Consider the following 20112-nt stretch of genomic DNA (forward strand, 5'->3'; position numbering starts at 1 on the left):
AAATTAGGTCCAGCGGTAGATCCGGGTAAAAGGAGGCGCTAGGGACACTAGCGCGTCCCTAGCACCTCCTTTTTGACAGGAACGGTGGCTGTCAGCGGGTTTGACAGCCGATGCTCAATTTTGCCGGCGTCGGTTCTCGAGCCCGCTGACAGCCACGGGCTCGGAAACCGGACGCCGGCAAAATTGAGCGTCCGGTTTTCAGCCCGACAGCCGCGGGCCGAATTAAAACTTTTTTTTTTTTTTTTTACTTTTTTTACTCTTCGGGACCTCCAACTTAATATCGCTATGATATTAAGTCGGAGGGTGCACAGAAAAGCAGTTTTTACTGCTTTTCTGTGCACTTTCCCAGTGCCGGAAGAAATTAGCGCCGATCTTTGGGTCGGTGCTAATTTCTGGAAGTAAAATGTGCGGCTTGGCTGCACATTTTACTTTCTGTATCCCGCGTGCATACCTAATAGGGCCATCAACATGCATTTGTATGTTGAGGGCACTATTAGGTGCCGCGGGTTGGACGCGCGTTTTCCTCCCCTTACTGAATAAGGGGTAAGGGAAAACGTGCGTCCAATAGCAGGCTAATAGTGGGTTCTGTCGGAGCGCACTGTACTATATTGGCCTGTTAATGAGATGGGAGCCGGGGCTCAGTGAGGTCAATGACAATTTAAGCATGGGGCCACTCTGTCTTAAGACAGGAGATGGGGAAATGGGCAATTATGCTGGCAAAAGAAGGTGTATCGCAGAATGATCAGAATATTTTGCTGAGCTGTTGCATTGCTTAACCTTTCTGATTGTCAGAGACTTTGAGGAATTGTCTTCTAAGTTCACATTTGGAGAGCTTTTCTCTCCATTGCTGAAGGAAATTCCAAGGGTTCACCCACTAACAATCTTTGTGATGGTGGAAAATAGGGAGAATGTGTAAGAGAGAAAATGCTAGAGTAAAAATGGAAAAGGAGAAAGGGAAATGATAAAAGATACTTGCAACAGGTTGACAAAGAGGAATGAAGTCAAAGGGAGTGCTAGAAGTGGAAGGTTGTATATCACTAAGAAAAGAAGGAAACAGAAGGAGAGAGAGAGAGATATAGAGAGAGAATGACAGATAGAAAGATAAGTTTGGAGTGCAAAGGTAGCTCTTCACCTGAAGAGATATGCTTTGATGCATCCTCCTGTCTTCCTTTAATACGAGGGTGCAGGTGGCATTTGGCATCCTTAATCTTAAAGGAAGTTTTCTGTTTGATTGGAGGAGAAGCAGTCTCTAAAAGAAAAGGCATGTGCTAAAAAAAGCAGTCAACGAGCAGTAAAAAATACTTGAAGGGAGAAGGGAAATGGGAGAGGGTAGGCTATGGATAGTATAGATGGTAGACAGGACAGATGACTAGTGAAGGATGACATTTACCAGTACAATGATATGTGCTATTGCTCTGTCTCTGTGGGATGCCATGCTTCAGTATTGGGGTGCCACAGCTCACTGTGTAGCTGTTTTCAGATTCTGGAAGTAAAATAAAAAGGACTTCAGCCAGTAATCATGGTTCCATTCCTGGACATCCACCTTCTTTAGATACACTGAGAAAGCAAAAGTTGCTTACCTGAAACAGGTGTTCTCTGAGGACAGCAGAGTATTAGTTCTCACAGATGGGTGATGTCACCTGGGTCAGTACAATGATTGCATAGCTTCCAGAGCATTCTGCATGCTCTACTGACAATGTGAAGCCTTTCCCGCTGGGGACCTTCTCTGTTCAGAATATAGCTATATAAAGAAGAGTCCAACTCCTAGGGGAGGTGGGTGAGGACTCCTGTCTTTGGAGAACACTTTGAACAGGTAAACACCTTTTCCTTTTTTAATTCAAATTATTCTTTTATTAGTTTCAATTACAAAACAATAATATGTTCTGTAAGAAAACAATAACAAGTGACAAATCATCCAATAAAGAAATTAATCCATTCAGGGAAAAAAATAATCTTGCCATTCACACCAGTCTAGAATGGGGAGAGGGGAGAACCACATAAACAAATTGCTACCAAATTTAAGATTAGGAAAAGAACCATGGCTAAACCTTACCACTGATATATTACTACAAGGAAACCTATTAACAAAGAGAAATAACACTCTGATCTCCATTTGAATCAATCTTAGAACCAAGGAAATCAGTAAGTTGTGGGGGATCAAAGAAAACATATTGAATTGTCTGAAGCTGAATTATACATTTACAGGGATAGTTTAAAATTTCACCCTAGCTGTAATACTTGGGGATGCATCAGACGAAATTGTTTCCTTTTATATAATGTAACTCATACTACATCTAGAAATGCTCCAATAATACAATCTACAAAGAGAAGTAGCCTAGTGGTTAGAGCAGCAGGCAAAGACAGAGAGAAGCCAGAGTTCAAATCCCCACTGCCAAAGCTTGTGCCCTTGGGCAATTCACTTCACCCTCCATTGTCTCAGTTACAAAGATTATAAGCTCTCTAGCAATAGAGAAATACCTACATGTAATCTACATTAAAGTGTCTCAAAAGCAGAATAATAAATAAGACTTCATGATAGAAAAATATTTTAACACTCAGAGGTCCATGTTCAGAAGCATTTAGCTAGATAACTCAGAAGTTATCCATCTAATTGCATATTTGAGCACGTATCTGACTAAATTCTAGCTGGATAACTTTTTTTCAATGATGTATGGACTTTGAACCTTTTCCATTGGAAAGAGAACAATAGAACTAGAGGTAACAAAATGAAACTCGAGGGGGACGACTCAGAATCAATGTCAGGAAATATTTCTTCACATAGAGGGTGGTGGAGGCCTGGAATGCCCTTCCAGAGGAGGTGGTGAAGAAGAGAACAGTCAAATAATTCAAAGGGGCATGGGATAAACACTGTGGATCTCTAAAGGCTAAAGGATGGAAATGAGGAAAAGAGTGCATGGGGGTAACTTGCTGGTATGGCGGTTACTACCCTTAGCAGAAGGCATGGATTACTACCCTTAACAAATAAGCCCTGATGCTTTTGATGCAACTGCAACATCACTCTCTGCTTCGAAGGAAGGGGGTGGGGGTGGAGGGTAAGAGAAATTTGGATTCAGGTACAACCAACAAGAGCCATGACATTTTTGCAGTCTGGGGTATTGATGTGCATACATTAAGGGGAAAAAAAACCACAGGATGGCTTCTACGGCCAAGCCTATAAGCAAAGCACTTCAAGCAGCACTGACTGATACATGGGGGTAACCTGCATGGCAGGTTACCCCCATGGGAAGCTTGCTGGGCAGACTGGATGGACCATTGGTTCTTTTCTGCAGTCATTTCTATGTTTCTATGAATATACATGAGATAGATTCACATACAATGGAGTGCATGCATCTCTATCTCAATCATATTCACTGGGGATATCCTGAAACTCAGGCCTATTTATGACTCTTGAGGATTGAGTTGCCCACCCTTGCTGTAGAGCCATTGCTCACCAGCCACTGAGGGGGGAGGGTGGGAATTATAATCAATACCTCGTGGTCAAATTTAGGGATTCTGGTGTATCGTCTCCTGGCTGAGTACTGTCAATGCAGTGACTGAACTAAAGCAAGTTGGGAGGGGATATAAAATAGTAAAAAAAAACCTTGGGTAGTTGCAAATGAAGGCTAATGGTGTTAGATCCCTGCCCTGTTTCTGATTGAGTTGGAAGCCCAAAAACAGTAGGAAGAAAAGTGCCTGGTGAAAATAACCTGATTACATTTAAAAACATGTGGGAAGAAAAAGCATTGTGAGTTAATAGACCAGATTATCCATACAGATAATTAAAAGGCAACTACAGTACCTAAGGATATAATTTGCATCAAAATACCCATAAGAGTTTTGCAATTTACAGTTTATTAGTGTCAACATTTATTCAGTGAACTCTGTAAAAGATATATCCTGATTTCCCTGCACCTTGGCCCCAAAGTGAATACCTGGCAGGAAGCGGGCTTTTGATGTACAGGTAAGAGAACAGCTCTCCTTCTTCCCATTCTTCTTACAAGTGAGTGTGGTCCGGTGAGGTGCAGAATTTGGCAGACACTTTACAGGCTCTAAGGAAGATAAATATAAACTCATCATGAAATAAGAATAGCCTCATACGATACAAAAGGATTATACAGTATATGCATGCACTATATATATATGTATATACACACACACACAAAAACGCATATATACGGTAATCTCATAAAAACCCCATTATCTGGCATGCCTGGGTAATAGAAAGTGACTCAAATATGCAGTTACTCATAGTCCTCTGCTTCCTTTCCAGGTAGCAGCATGCAGGGAACAGGATAGGAGGGAGTGATACTGGCGTGGCTAGGGCACAGTGCAAAGAAAAGCTATACTGCTCCCTAATTTAAACCCTCTCCTCTTGTCTCTTACAGGGAACGGGGGTGGTGGTTGGGGGGGGGGGGGGGGGTTATGCTGCAGTGTATAGAGCACAAAGCAAAGTGACTATTTCCTAAACACTACTTCCCCTCCACGCCTGTCATTTCCACTCTCCTCTTTGTTGGCAAGGAACAGGAAGGGGAGCAGATGATATTGGCTGGATAGAGCAAAGAGCAGAAAAAAAATACTCTCCTCCCCTAACCAACCTCTCCCCTCTCATTCTTCCCAACCAAATTCCTGGGTGAGATACCAGTTTCTGGATGGCTAAGTGCCAAATAATGGAGCTTTTACTATATATGCATGGGATCTACTTAGTGTTTGGGTACTTGTAGCCTGGATTGGCCACTGTTGGAAACAAGATGCTGGACTTGATGGACCCTTGGTCTGACCCAGTACGGCAATTTCTTATATTCTGGATGCTTTAGAATCTCATGCAACACATGGATACAAAAATAAGGTGACATAAAATACTGCACTGTACTTTATGGATTTTATTTTCTAAAGCATGGCAATTTCTTATGTTCTTAAGGTTTTTGTTGCTGTCTATGACATAGGTGTTTGAGAATGTATGGGAGGCCAATTTCCCCGCAAATATAAAAACCTGGTTCAAGGCCCGATTGCAGCAGTGAGAGTAGCAGGAGCAGCACGGACTGGAGACTGAGGTTTTGCATGCTTCACTCCCAGGCAACCTAGTAGCCCTGTCCTCTCCTGGTTTTCCTATAGAGGCACAGCCTAGATATAGAACATGCATGGACTCAAGTTTCCAGCTTGCGAACCAGAAAGAGCACAGCAGGTGGGATTTCCCAGGCCACCTCAGTGGAAGAAGCACTGCCATCGATGGCTGAAAGAGCATAGCTGACAGGGTTCTGCAGGCCCTGCCAGCCAAAGAAGAAGCAAAACTGGCAGCCAAAGTAGGGCTATGGGTGAAGGGAAGCCAAGGCCGGGAGGAGGTACTGCCCCTGGAAAAGAAGCGAGCCTTGGCGAGGCCCATTATTACTGAGGCTGGAGCAGGCAATCTTTGGCCTGTAGCAGCCCCTGTTCCCTGTGGATTGAGTCCTTGGATGCAGGCAGCTACCAGGGCTTACAAGTCAAGAAGTGTATGAAGTAGGGGACCAAGCAGAAATCAGACATGAAACAGGGACCAGCCAGAAACAAGGAACCAGGCTGGACAAACAGTGGTTTCCCAGAGCAAATCCACAAAGGCTGCTGGACCAGCAAAAGTGTGTCAGGCTAGGCTCCTTATATTCAGTCCTCCAATGCACACTCAATCTAGCCCAGTAGGGGGTTTTCAGAGGCGTGTCTTCCTCTCTGATTCACTTGATAGTCCCTGTGGCTCACTGCTATGTCTCCCAGTCTTGAACATCTAGAACCGTAGGTTTAATCCCCATCAATGCTGATAGAATACCCCCCCAGTGGCCTGAGGCTCTCATTCCTGGATTTTCCAGGTGCTCCTTGTAGAAATGGACCACTAGTTCCTTGGCAGAGACATTTTGGGTTAGTTCTCAACTGCAGCCCTCTGAACTATACCCTTTCCAGTTCACAAAAAAATTCAAGCATATCCTGATAAACCTGGCATCCATGATTGGATGGATGATAAACCCCTGATGTCCTTTCACTATAACTGGTGAAAGAGGGGAAGGGGCAGTCACCTTGGAAACACATTGGGTTTATACGGCATCAGGAGGGCCATGTGGATTATAGGATGGATATGTAAACTGGCTTTGAGCTGTATTTTAAAAGCCACTGGGTTTATTTGCTCCTGGATAGGGAAAAGCCCCATAAATTTCTGCTCAAGCTTACTCAAGCATCTCTTGCCTCTTATGTGCCTCGTAGAAATCCAGATTTTATTCCCTGCTGTGAATTGCGGGGCCTCCTGATGTCATCTGTTGGCAAATTTCTTATGTGACTCCTTGGTGCATACAATTCGCATTGGAGTTGAGCATGTACCTCGGTGAACCTAAGGCCTTGATCCATAGTCCCGCTGCAGGGATCTTGGACTGCTAAGCTTCCTCAAATGAAAAAGAGAATGGAAACCATGACTTGCAAAGAACCAGGAGCTCTTGGTAGATGAATGCTCAGAATTGTTATATGTAAACTCTGCCACAGGGAGCAACTGCACCCAGTTAGTCTAGTGGTAATTACTGAAGTAATGCAGATACTGTTCTACAGTCTGATTTAACTGTTCTATTTGCCCATCAGACTGTAGGTGGTATGCCAAAGACAAATGGAATTGGATATTAACAAGCTTGATTGCCTACAGGAAGCAACAAACTGGGATTTCCATGCAGGTGGTCCATTTCTCGGATCAACAGATTTGCTGTTCTTCATAAAGGGAAATGGCTATGAAATTAACTGTTTTGGTGAATAAATCCACCATCACCAGAATTGTTGTCTTCCCTTGAGATGATGATAAATCAGTGATGAAATCCATTGAAATTCATTCCCACAGTTTCGAAGACAAAGTAATGGCAATAATAACCCATGGGGACGATGATGTGGAACCTTGTTCCGTGCACATACTTTGCAAGATATAACATACTCCTCTGTATCTTGGCTCTTCTTTGGCAACCAAAATTCCCAACAATTAATTCCCTGGGCTTGGAGCTACCTAAATCAACTGCCAGTGGGGAGCTGTGGCAGATATGGAATGCCTTTATTTATTTATGAACATTTGATATTCTGCCTTTCCCAAAGTTGGTATCAAGGTGGATTACAATAAATTTAAATGAACAGAGGCATTAGAAAGGCTTACAATCAAATCAGAATTTGCAAATAACATATCATTGGGATCCAACATAGCAAAACCAAATTGTGAATAGTTTCAAGATCTAGTTGAGTATAATACAGTACCTCATCAGGAGTTCAGGAAGTTGGGCTGAAAATGTGGATCTTAGGGGAAAGCCTGGCTGAAAAGCTACTATGCTTTAGCTTTTTTCCTGCACTTAAAGTAGCATGGCTCCAGGTGCAGGGCTAGTGGTACTTTGTTCCAAATATTTGGTACATAACAGATGATAGCATGGAGACTCATGCAGGACAATCTGGCAGCAGTCAATGGAGAAGTGGAAAGAAGAGCCATTTCGGAGGACTGAAGTTCCCTTGAGGGTGTCTAAGGGGAGAGAAGTTGAGAGAGGTATTCAAGCATTTGAAGACAAAGCAGAGAGTTTTAAATTTTAACCTGCTTTTTACTGGAAGCCAGTGAAATTGATGTAGAGTAGGCTTAGTTGCTTTTGCATCTACCAAAATTCTCACAGCAATACTTTGTAGGAGCTGGAGGTGCTTCAAACTATATTGTGAGATGCCATTGTATAGGGAATTGTAGTTATTGATTTAGCTGGTGATTAATTGTGTTTATCAAATAAATTAAGCAGTTGGCGAATCTAAAACAAATATGAAGGGGGACCTTACTACTTTCCAGATGTAGGGTACCTCTGTGAGATTTTGATTAAATTGAATCCCTAGACTGTGCACCAACTCCTTGGGATGTAAGCTGGTACCTATTAGTTAGGGAAGTGATTGTAAGGGGTGATCTTGATCACTGAGACAGAGGAGTTCTGATTTAGATGGGTTCAGTCTAAGTTTGTGTTTGCTAAGCCACTGGTCTACTGCTTTAAGAGAGTTATTGAGATGGGTAATGGATGGTTAGATCCAATTTGATGTAGAGTTGGATGTTATCTGCAAATAGGTGGCACACAATACTGAATTTCTGGATGAGGTGCAGACAGGATGCATGTAGATGATGAAAGGTATCGAGGATAGGACTGAATTCTGAGGCACTCCACAGGTGAGCTTTTTAGGGCTGGATGATTTGTTGGCCCTCATAACTATGTTCTGTTGGCAAAGAATGATGCAAACCACTTTAGGGCAGTGCCATCGATGCCGATGTCCTTGGGTTGCTGGACCAGGAGAAGGTGATCAACTGTATTGAAGGCGGCGAGATATCAAGCAGGACAATGTGGGAGTCATCACTTTAATCCACATGTTTGTGATAGCCAGCAGGACTGATTCTGTTCCATGGCCTCGCTTGAACCTGGATTGTTAGTGGTGTAGGATATTGTACTCCTTTAGGAAATCAAAGAGTTAGAGGCAAACTACTTTTTCCACCACCTTGGATAAGAAGGGAAGACTGGAGACAGGGCAAAAGTTGTTGATTATTTTAGGATCAGCACCAGGAGTTTTTTTTTTAGGATGGATATAACAGCCTTTTTGAACAAGCTGAGTAGTGAGCCTTGGTTTAGAATGGCATTTATTAAATTAGTTAGCCATGGGCTAGTGTGTGTTTCGGGTTACAGATTAATCATAAATAAAGTTGATCTTTCATGTAAAGGAGGGTTCTCTGCTGACTTAATCCTATGTCTTTTCCCCTTCTCCCAAGTCTTGTAGCCAGGCCTGGCAAAACTCATTCTGGTGCAGGTTGGTTCGTATTAATTCCAGGAGATCAAGATTCTTGGCTCAAAGAATGAAGTTCTCAGGATGGAGGACTGGAGCACAGGCTTCTGGTTTTGGAGGGTTCTCTCCTTCTTTCCAGGAAGGGTCCACCTTACTATTCATTGCATCTGGTTGATATGTTAATATAAATTGGGATTTGAAACTCCAGGGAGGAAGGCTTAGAACCAATATCAGGAAATATTTCTTCACGGAGAGGGTGGAGGATGGTTGGAATGCCCTTCCGGAGGAAGTAGTGAAGACTAAAACTGTGAAGTATTTCAAAGGGGCATGGGATAAACACTGTGGATCTCTAAAAGCTAGAGGATGGGAATGAATGAAAAGGCTTGGGGGTAACCTGCACGGAGTGGCAGTTACTTCCCTTAACAGAATCATGGGGGGAACTTGCATGGAGTGGCAGTTATTACCCTTAACAGAAACATGGAGTAATCTGCACAGAGTGGCAGTTACTACCATGGGAAGCTTGCTGGGCAGACTGGATGGACCTTGATCTTTTTCTGCCATCATTACTATGTTACTATGAAAAAGAACCACTGGGCTTGCCTTGAATTCATGTTGCATGTGGTCTTGAAAAATTCTAAATTATTATGATCTGCAAATACCTGGGCTTGATTATGTGCCCCTTGCAGAAGACGGCACCACTCTTCGAAGGCTGTCTTTGTAGCCAAGAGTTCTTTGTCATAGACATGGTAGTTCTTCTCAGCAGCAGTAAGCTTACAAGAGTAGAAAACACACAGGTAGAGAAGATTTTAGACCCCACCCCCCTCCTTTGTGATAATATGACCTCGATGGTTATCTTGTATGTATCGGTCTCCATAATAAATGGTTGCTGTAGATATGGGTACCCTCTTTAACCAGACAAGAAGCAGGAATAAGACCTGAAACAAGAGCCAAGCACAAAGCAGGAACCAGGAAGAGTTCTCCCAAAGCAAATTCCACAAAAACTGTTGGAATAGCAAAGGTGTGTCAGACTAGGATTCCTTAATTTCATCCCTCAATTTAGATATCTAATGCTGGCCCAATAGGGAGTTTTCAGAGGCGTGTCTTCTTTACTCTGGTTCACTTGATAGCTCCCTTCATAGCTCTTTATGAACAGGAATTCCTGTAGCTCACTGACTCTAGAAATTTGCATTTGTTACATCTGCTTCAGACAGTATGCGCCTACCTCATAGACTTTCTAATACACGCTGGAAAATGGATAGTATGCATGTATCGCATTTTTAAAACTACAAGCATTCTCCCCATTTCCCGTGTGTACTAGAAAGCTGGCGAGGCACATGCGTACCTGCTATAACAGATGTAACAAATGCACATCCCTAACCATCACATCTCTCAGCTTTGAATTCTCTGTAACCATGGGTTTAATCCGCGTTACCCTTGATATGGGGAGGGAATAGGGGAAATGGGGAGGGAATAGGGGAAATGGGAGCCGGGGGGGCGGAGGGGAGGGAGTAAGAGAGGTGGGATTAGGAGGAATGGGAGGTGGAGAACATGGGAGTGGGGAAGGTTCAGTGAGGTTAGTGTGTACCCACCTCCCCCACACACACTCCCATACCCCTTCACACAATCAGAAGCCCCACTACTCTCTTACATACCCCTCCTACCCCAACAGAGCAACAATAAACACATGCATGAGAGTTGGGGAAAAGGAAGAAAGTAGTAGACCATTCCTGTTAATCTATGTTGGGAGTGGGGGAAGGAGGAGAGAACGTTCACACACTTCCTCTCAGATGCTAATCCCTCTCAAATTAAACAGTCAAACTATGCCTATAGTCTGTAACAAACAGGCTGATACAGTAAAAATTGCGGGAGAGCAGGCAAGCGCCCGCTCTCTCAGTGCGCACACAGGCCACTCTCCTGTGCGCGCGATTCAGAAAAAAAATTATTCAAATTAGGGCCCACGGTAAAAAGAGGCGCTAGGGACACTAGCGCGTCCCTAGCGCCTCTTTTTTGACAGGAGCGGTGGCTGTCAGCGAGTTTGACAGCCGACGCTCAATTTTGATGGCGTTGGTTCTCAAACCTGCTGATAGCCATGGGTTTGGAAACTGGACGCCGGCAAAATTGAGTGTCCGGTTTTCAACCTGCGAGCCGTGGGCCAATTTTAAATTTTTTTTTTTTTTAAATTATTTTTAACTTTTGGGACCTCCGACTTAATATCGCCATGATATTAAGTCGGAGGGTGCACAGAAAAGCAGTTTTTACTGCTTTTCTGTGCACTTTTCCAGTGCAGGCAGAAATTAATGCCTACCTTTGGGTAGGCGCTAATTTCTGAAAGTAAAATGTGCGGCTTTGCTGCACATTTTGCTTTCTGTATTGCGCGGGAATGACTAATAGGGCCATCAACATGCATGTTGAAAATGTGCGTCCAAAGGTGGGTTAACAGTGCGCTCCAGCAGAGCGTACTGTACTGTATCGGCCTGCTAGTTATTTAAAAATAAGGCTCAAAAAGTACCCTAAAATCAGCACTTCAAAACTAAAGAGTTACGTCAAAAAGTGGGGGCCTAAACAGATGGAGATATTAGGATGGTGAAGAGGCAAATGCAGTTAGAGGGTGCAGAAACAGAGAAAGACATGCTACATAGGGAGCAATTTTCAAAACACATAAGGGTCTAATATTCAACCACTACCTGGCTAATTTGTCCAGAATATTCAGTGGTGTGGCTACGTCAGTGAATATACCTTTAGCTGAATAACAGGCCGATACAGTAAAGTGCGGACGTGGTTACCCTGCTTCTAACCCGCTTTCTACTCACAATTTGGCCGTGTTAGTCCAACCCGCGATTCACTATCCCTTTTAACCTATCCTTACCGCTTCTTTAAATCAACGGGTAACCCTTTCCGCCCGCGGCATGTATATGAGTTGTAAACGATCGGATTAGCTATTCCCCCCCATTCAGTAACGTGCGCCCTGACTATCGCCTTTTAAACCTGCAGTTTAGCCGCGCGTTTAACCTGCTAATTTACCGCCTACCCCTACCCCTGCATTAGAGGCAGGGGTAAGGGTAGACGGCAAACTTTCCCCCAGCCCCCGCTCACCTGCCCTGGCCGCGTCCATGAGTGCCGGTCTCCGGGGCAGCCTCAGTCCTCTCTCCCCTCCTCCCGAAGCAACTTTAACCAAAAGAAAACCTAAAAACCTAAAATCCCCTCCTCCCGAAATGACTCGATATGTAAAGTATTGTGAATAAGTGTAACCAAAGTTAACTTACTTTTTCTTTCTTTCAGCCCTCTCTGCCCTCCTCCAGAGGTGCCACGGCTCCCCTGCCTCCTGGGGGGGCAGCCGGCTGCGAAAGCGGCTTCCAGCGGCCCCAGCCGGCGAAGACGGATGAACGCACGCCCGTAGTGCACGGGCGCTCAAGCCAGCGAAAGCACATGAACGGGCGTGCGTGACGTATGCCGTGACGTCATGGACGCCCGTTCATATGCTTTTGCTGACTTGGGGGCCCGTCAATTTGGGCGCTCAAGCCACCGAAGCGCATGACGTCATGGCGTACGTTCATACGCTTCACTGGCTTGTGCACCCAAATTGACGGGCCCCCAAGTCAGCAAAAGCATATGAACGGGCGTGCGTGACATCACGGCGTACGTCACGCATGCCTGTTCATGTGCTTTCGCTGGCTTGAGCGCCCGTGCACTACGGGCATGCGTCTTCGCTGGCGGGGGCCGCTGGAAGCCACTTTCGCCGCCGGCTGCCTCTGGGAGGCAGGGGAGCCGTGGCGCCTCCGGAGGAGGGCAGAGAGGGCTGAAAGGGCTGAAAGAAAGAAAAAGTAAGTTGACTTTGGTTACACTTATTCACAATACTTTACATGTCGAGTTGCTTCGGGAGGAGGGGATTTTAGGTTTTTAGGTTTTCTTTTGGTTAAAGTTGGGATCCACTTCCTGGTACCTGTCATTTCAAATGTCATTTTGAAATGACATTTGAAATGACAGGTACTGTATAGGCGCTGTATAAAGCGCCTATACAGTAAAATGGATTGCGCTTCATGGACGCGCGTTGGACGCGGGTTGGGTGCGGCTTGCTTTTGCAAGCAATTTAAATAGAGTATCGAGGGGTATGTGATCAGAACTGTGTGTGCGGCAAACGAGGGTGCGCCCGGCACTGCCACACTCTAACGCGTCCTACTGTATCGGCCTATAAATAAATACGTTTATCAGACTAACTTTAGATCTGCTCAATAACAGATTTGCATCTGCTTTTTCTGCAGATATAGTTATTCTTCAGAGCGTATTTAGGGAGTAATTTTCAAACACATTTGTGTGTGTAAAAATGCATTTTTCCATGCATAATTGCACTTTTGAAACTTACCCTAGAGATTATACTCGTAAAAGTATGCATGGAAAGCATTTCTGTGCACACTTTTATGTGTACATATATATATAGATTGGGATGCTGCTATACACATATAGCAAATGTTGCTTACCTGTAACAGGTGTTCTCACAGGACAGCAGGATGTTAGTCCTCACATATGGGTGACATCATCAGGATGGAGCCCAATCATGGAAAACTTCTGTCAAAGTTTCCAGAACTTTGACTGGCCCCTCCTGGGCATGCCCAGCCTGGCACTAACCTTGCAGCCAGCAGGGGTCCCCCTTCAGTCTTATTTGAAAGCTACCTGCAGTGCCGAAAAATAAAATAACAAAACGTTACAAACCCAACACCGCGGGACGGTGGGCGGGTTTCGTGAGGACTAACATCCTGCTGTCCTGTGAGAACACCTGTTACAGGTAAGCAACATTTGCTTTCTCACAGGACAAGCAGGATAGTAGTCCTCACATATGGGTGAGTACCGAGCTGAGGATGTCTGAACAGGCACCAAATGGACCCAAAGGCATGCAACAGGCACAACAACTGGGGCGGAATTTGGTAGAGGGCATCCTGAACCGCACGCACAGGGCAGGTGGAAGGGTGTTGGTACATCATGTTGTAAACAGGTTCGAAGGACAGACTGGCCGAAGATGGAATCTTGTCTTCCAGCTTTGTCCAAGCAATAGTGGGCTGCAAAGGTGTGGAGAGAGCTCCAGGTAGCAGCCCTGCAAATATCAGGAAGCGGCACTGATCGTAGGTGTGCTACTGAAGTCGCCATGGCCCTCACAGAGTGTGCTTTAACACAGTCTTGGAATGGAATGCCCCCTTGCTGATAGCAGAAGGATATGCAGTCCGCCAACCAGGAGGAGAGAGTCTGCTAACCTACAGGCTTCCCTAACTTGTTAGGGTGGAAAGAGATGAACAATTGAGTGCTTTCCCTGTGGGCAGCTGTACGGTCTAGGTAAAATGCTAGAGCCCGTTTACAGTTAAGGGTATGCAGAGCATATTCTCCTGGGCTGGCATGGGGCCTGAGGCCTGGGAAAAAAGGTAGGTAGTATAATGGATTGATTAATGTGAAACTCCGATACTACCTTAGGCAAGAACTTAGGGTGAGTGTGGAGTACCGTCCGGTCCTGCAGAAGTTTAGTGTAAGGCGGATAGGTAACTAGAGCCTGCAATTCACTAACTCTGAGAGCTGAAGTGATAGCCAAAAGGAAAATCACTTTCCATGTGAGATATCGGCCGAGCCTTTCCGTGCGCCTAGACCAAATTTACATCACTGATCTTTTAATGTTCTGTTCACGTTACGCTCCACATAATCACTCATTAAATCACATAGATGTCTTAATCTTAAAAGTATCCTTAGAGATTGGCTATTCTAGCCACCCTCACTCATTGTATAAAGTATCCTGTTGTTCTATACTCTTGTTTTCCCCCTCTCTTTTCCCAATCCCCAGTTGCTCGCCCTTGTTATAATGTAACTTTTTGACTCTGCCAATATCTGCCTCTTGTAATATGTTTATTGGCTATGTTATTGTTAAAATCTTTGTTCGATGTAAACCGAGTTGATTTGATCTGCATCAAGAAATTCGGTATAGAAAAGCCTTAAATAAATAAATAAATATCGAAGGTCACAGGGGTGAAGAGGCTTGAACGGTGGTTTTATGAGCCGACCCAAAACCAGATTAAGGTCCCAAGAAGGGGCCGGAGGACGTAGTGGAGGCTTGATATGGAGCAAGCCCTTCAAAAAGCGTGTTACCAGGGGTTGTACTGATATAGGGACGTCCCCGACACCTTTATGGAACACGGCAACCGCACTGACATGCAATCTGATGGAAGAAGTCTTTAGACCTGACTCAGATAGATGCCAGAGATAGTCCAGAAACTTTGGGATTGGACAGGAAAAGGGGTCAAGGGACTGAGAAGAGCACCATGACATGAACCTTTTCCATTTGTAAGAGTAAGATTTTCTCGTGGAAGGCTTCCGTGAAGCAATCAAGACACGGGAAACTGATTCAGAAAGGTTAAGTGGTTGAAGGATTAACCTTTCAACATCCATGCCGTCAGGGATAAGGCTTGAAGATTGGGATGGCGTAGGCTCCCGTCGTTATGAGTGATCAGAAGCGGGTCCTTTCCCAAGGGAATGTGCCAACGGATGGAGAGATCCTGAAGTATTACAATTTCAAGAACAATTACAAACCCTAGTAAACAAGGGTTTTGAGGCAGGCAAGCATGAGATTAGAACATCTTATGACATTTTTGACACTTCTACCAGAGTGTCTGCAGCTGCTATTTCGGCGAGACGGTGGGCCTGGCTCAAGTCTTCTGACCTTCGCCCAGAAGTACAAGACCAGTTATCCGACCTGCCTTGTGTTGGAGATAATCTGTTTGGTGAACAGATTCAACGGACGGTGGCAGAATTAAAGGACCATCATGAGACCCTAAGACAGCTCTCTCTGTTGCCTTTCAACTATTCTTCTAAGCAGCCCTTTAGAAAGGACTCTAAGAAGTCTTTCTTCCGCCCGAAGAAGTCTTACCAGCCACCAACTAGATCCCGTGCCACGAGACCTTATCAAAAACCACAGTCTCGTCAAACCCGTAAACAAAAACCACAAGCAGCTCCTCAACCAGGACCTGCTTCCGGTGTTTGACTTCCACTTAGAGAGCAGCAGCCAGATTCCTCTGTCGCACATACCAGTGGGAGGTCGATTGTGCGACTTCCATATCATGTGGCATTCAATCACATCCTACCAATAGGTATTGACAATCATTGCTCAGGGTTACCATCTGAACTTTCTCGCCCTGCCACCGGAATCCCCACCTCTACAGACATGGAGAACATCTGAACACTCCATTCTTCTGGATCAAGAGATTTCCCTCCTTCTCCAGTCAAGAGCAATAGAACCCGTTCCATACTCTCAGCAAGACCTAGGGTTCTATTCCCGATACTTCCTAATCCCCCAAAAATCGGGAGGCGTCCGTCCTATTCTGGACCTACGGGCCCTCAACAAGTCCCTCCAGCGAGAAAAGTTCAAGATGGTCACCTTGGGATTGTTCCTACCTCTTCTACAAAGAGGAGACTGGCTCCGTTCTCTGGACCTCCAGGACGCATACACCCACATTGCGATGTCCAGCTCATCGCAAGTACCTGAGGTTCCTAGTAGGCCCCAAGCACTATCAATACAGAGTGCTTCCATTCGGCCTAGCTTCTGCACCACGAGTCTTTACAAAATGCCTCGTAGTCATCGCAGCCTTCCTCAGGACACAAGGTGTTCATGTCTACCCCTATCTGGACGACTGGTTAATCAGGGCTCCCACTCAGCAAGCTGCTCTGTCGCCCTCAATCTAACCTTACACACGCTAATTTCGTTAGGATTTCTCGTCAATTACGACAAATCCTACTTAGTCCCATCTCAAACCTTGTCGTTCATTGGGGCAGACTTGGACACCTTACAGGCAAAGGCTTTCCTACCTCAACAATGAGCACTGACTCTTGTATCTCTTGCTCACCAGCTGCAGTCTCAGCACTCTGCGATTGCATGCCAATTTCTCATCCTCCTGGGACACATGGCATCCTCAGTCCATGTCACACCAATGGCCCACTTGGCCATGAGATTCATGCACTGGACTCTGAGGTCTCAATGGACTCAAGCTATTCAGCCTCTGTCGACCATTGTCCACGTCACCGACTCATTCCGTCTGTCTCTCACCTGGTGGAAAAATTAGACCAATCTCTAGCTGTGTTTAAAAAAGGATTGGATACGTTCTTGGAGGAGAAGTCCATTACCTGCTATTAAGTTCATTTAGAGAATAGCCACTGCCATTAGCAATGGTAACATGGAATAGACTTAGTTTCTGGGTACTTGCCAGGTTCTTATGGCCTGGATTGGCCACTGTTGGAAACAGGATGCTGGGCTTGATGGACCCTTGGTCTGAGACCCAGTATGGCATTTTCTTATGTTCTTATGCTGAGGCAGGGAGTCTGAAAAATCCTGTATCTGCTTAAAAATGACCCTGTTATATGACCCTGTCATATAAAGCTGATAGGCGGCAATTCGGGAGATGAGCATGGCTCCTTGGAATACTCAGCGACCAATGTTATCTAGGAACTTCTGTTCCTTTCCAGGAGGAACAGACGAGTGAGGCTTTGACCTTTTCGCCCTCTTTTGTGCAGACTCTACCACAACCGAGTGGTGATCAAGTTGTAATTTTTGAAAACCTGGGGCTGACTGACCAAATAGGTAGTGTCAGCTTTCCTGTGTACTGGAGCAATTGATCCAGGATGTTCCCAGTTCTTCTTGAGGAGATCGAGAAGGACCTGATGGATGGGAATAGAGGTGATTACCTTGGGGGCATTCAGGAATTGGAGTAACTCCATCATCTGGTGCCTATCATCCTGTTCCGTCTGTAATTGGAAGGGAACCAATTCAGACATTTCCTTCACAAAATTTATAAAGGAAAGATTCTCTGGGGGAGAACGCTTTCTACTCTCAGTGGGTGAAGGTGGTGAAGGTAAATCATCAGTGTCTGTTGAGGTATCATCACCCCAGGTATCATAAGAATCCGCACCCGTCCCTCTAGGAACTAGAGGGGGACAGGGTGGTTGGATACCTGAAGGACCCGGTGTAGGCTCTGAAGGAATCGGAGGAATTATCGGAGGCACCGATGATGGCATCGAAGGCATCGATGAATGACTCGGTGGTACCAACGGACGTATTGGCACCGATAGATGGGTCGGTGGCGAGGGAGAACTCCCGATGGAGGGATGCGGAACGGTGTTTCTCCTCCCGATGATGCTGTCAGTGGGGAGGGCATCGGAGCCAAAGACCTGGGATCCATCGGTGGAAAAGTGGCCATAAGCGCTTCCATCCTGGATAGCAGTGGTGCTAGCGCTGCCGGAATCGGGTCGATGATCGTTCCACAGGCGGTGCTGGTGTCGGTGCCGGAGGAACCTGAAGACGTTGCATCGCCTTGTTGATGGCCTCCTGAACCATCCGGTCCAGTTCTTCTCGGAGACCTGGAGCAAGCAGCCCCGGCTCTGGAACAGAAGAAGGAAGCAGAGGCATAGCTGGAGGGACCACAGTTAAAGGCGGAGTCGCGGCTCCCGATCCCCGATCAGGTGAGGTTACCTCGGTGACCCGGTCGCAGGAATGGTCAGTGCCTTTCCTGGACGGGGTTTCTTCGACAGTGGCTCGGACGATGGCGAGGTCGATGATTTCTCTCCCTCGATGGACCGAGTCTTACGGTGTCGATGGCGATGTTTCTCCCTGCGATCCCCTCGATCCTGAGGGGGAGTAGAGGGCGTCGATCGCCGAGAAGTTGTCGATGCTGGTTGGTCACCGGTCGGCGGTCGATGCTGGCGCGAAGTTGACAGTGTCGGTTCTGACGACGTCGATGCAATGGACTGAGTCGGGGTTTGAGCATAGAAGAGAAGCTCCATCTTCTCCATTCTGGCCTTGCGACCCTTCGGTGTCATTAGGGCACACTTGGTGCAGGTCAAAACATCGTGCTCGCGTCCTAGACACATTACACAGACTTTATGGGGGTCTGTGATAGACATGGTGCGGGTACAGTCTGGGCACCGACGAAACTTGACTCCATTACCATGGAAAAAAATCGAGCTGCGGTACGGTCGACGGCCAGTAAGCCACGAGGGCCAAACTTGACGGTAATCGACGGAAAATGGGTAAAAACTTACCGGAGTACCGCGGACTGAGAAAAGTTAGAGGAGGGACCCCTGTGGGGCAATTTAACTTTTAGTAATTCCGTGAGGAAAATTCCTGTCAGGAATCTCTTCAGAGCTCCTTTACCACGAGGCTACTGCTGCGCAGAAAAAAGAAGACTGAAGGGGGACCCCTGCTGGCTGCAGGGTTAGTGCCATGCTGGGCATGCCCAGTAGGGGCCAATCAAAGTTCTGGAAACTTTGACAGAAGTTTTCCATGATTGGGCTCCATCCTGATGATGTCACCCATATGTGAGGACTACCATCCTGCTTGTCCTGTGAGAAATATTAATACCTCACACAGGCATCACATCAGTTTATGCTATGTATAAATACTGCATATATCCAGTCAACAAGTGGACTCACTGGAGATTTGTGAAAACAATGCGTATGGCTACAATAAAACATGCACACATCTTATAAGAACATAAGGTAACATACTGGGCCAAAAACATTTTGAAACTTGGGAATAAACCCAAAAAAGTAAACAATATAGCAGTAACAGACAAATAAATAAATAAATATGAAGAAGTCAATATTCAAAGCTGACCATTTAAGTAATTTATCTGGATATAACTTATCCAGCTAAGTTACGATGTATATTCAGTGGCATGGCAAACTGAATATATATATATATATATATATATATATATATATATGCGTACTTCACCGGATAAGTCTACCTGCCTAAGCTTAGACCTGCTCTGTGGGCTGTCTAAACTTAGACATTCACTTGTATTCCTAACTCCGAATATCAGTAGTTAGACGTCTAACTCGCTCCGCCCCCCGATCCGCCCAAAGTACGCCCACTTTTTTTGTGTGTACATCTTAGGTGTCTAAGAAACTTATATGGTTAAGTGGCGGCCGTTGAACATGGGCGCATAAGTCCCACTTATCTGGCATAGTGCTGAACGTGCTTTGAATATTGACCTGAAAGAATTTAGCTAGTGCTAATTTAATATGAGCTCCTTCTTCACTAGATGGCAGTGTTGCATGGCCTTACGCACCTATGCAGTCTTTCTTATTCCAATGCAATTTATTGCTGGCTGGACAGGTACATTCGTAACTTCCCAGTGTATTGATACAACCAAACTTGCAGCCTCCTCGATTCATGCTGCACTCATCGACATCTGCAAGAAATGAGGAACTTTTCTAACCTTTGACTGTTGAAAACCAACATGGAGAAAGCTTTTTGGCTATATATACCACAGGTAAAAACCCAGCAAAAAAAGGCAATGTTGTCCATTATTTTAA

The 20112-nt window shown here is 45.4% G+C and overlaps 1 protein-coding gene across 1 annotated transcript in view; it reads right to left on the minus strand.

The window, feature by feature from the left end:
• Positions 1-20112, minus strand: part of SCUBE3 (signal peptide, CUB domain and EGF like domain containing 3) — a 464243-nt gene that overhangs the window by 65029 nt on the left and 379102 nt on the right. The window contains exons 12-15 of the mRNA XM_029573032.1: positions 19866-19988; positions 3933-4049; positions 1391-1483; positions 1133-1249 (exon numbers count right to left, since the gene is read on the minus strand). Of these exons, the coding sequence (XP_029428892.1) occupies positions 1133-1249; positions 1391-1483; positions 3933-4049; positions 19866-19988 (450 nt within the window). The remainder of the gene's footprint in view (positions 1-1132; positions 1250-1390; positions 1484-3932; positions 4050-19865; positions 19989-20112) is intronic.

The sequence above is a fragment of the Rhinatrema bivittatum genome, chromosome 12 (genome assembly GCF_901001135.1).
Source record: "Rhinatrema bivittatum chromosome 12, aRhiBiv1.1, whole genome shotgun sequence".
Taxonomy (NCBI): Eukaryota; Metazoa; Chordata; class Amphibia; order Gymnophiona; family Rhinatrematidae; genus Rhinatrema; species Rhinatrema bivittatum.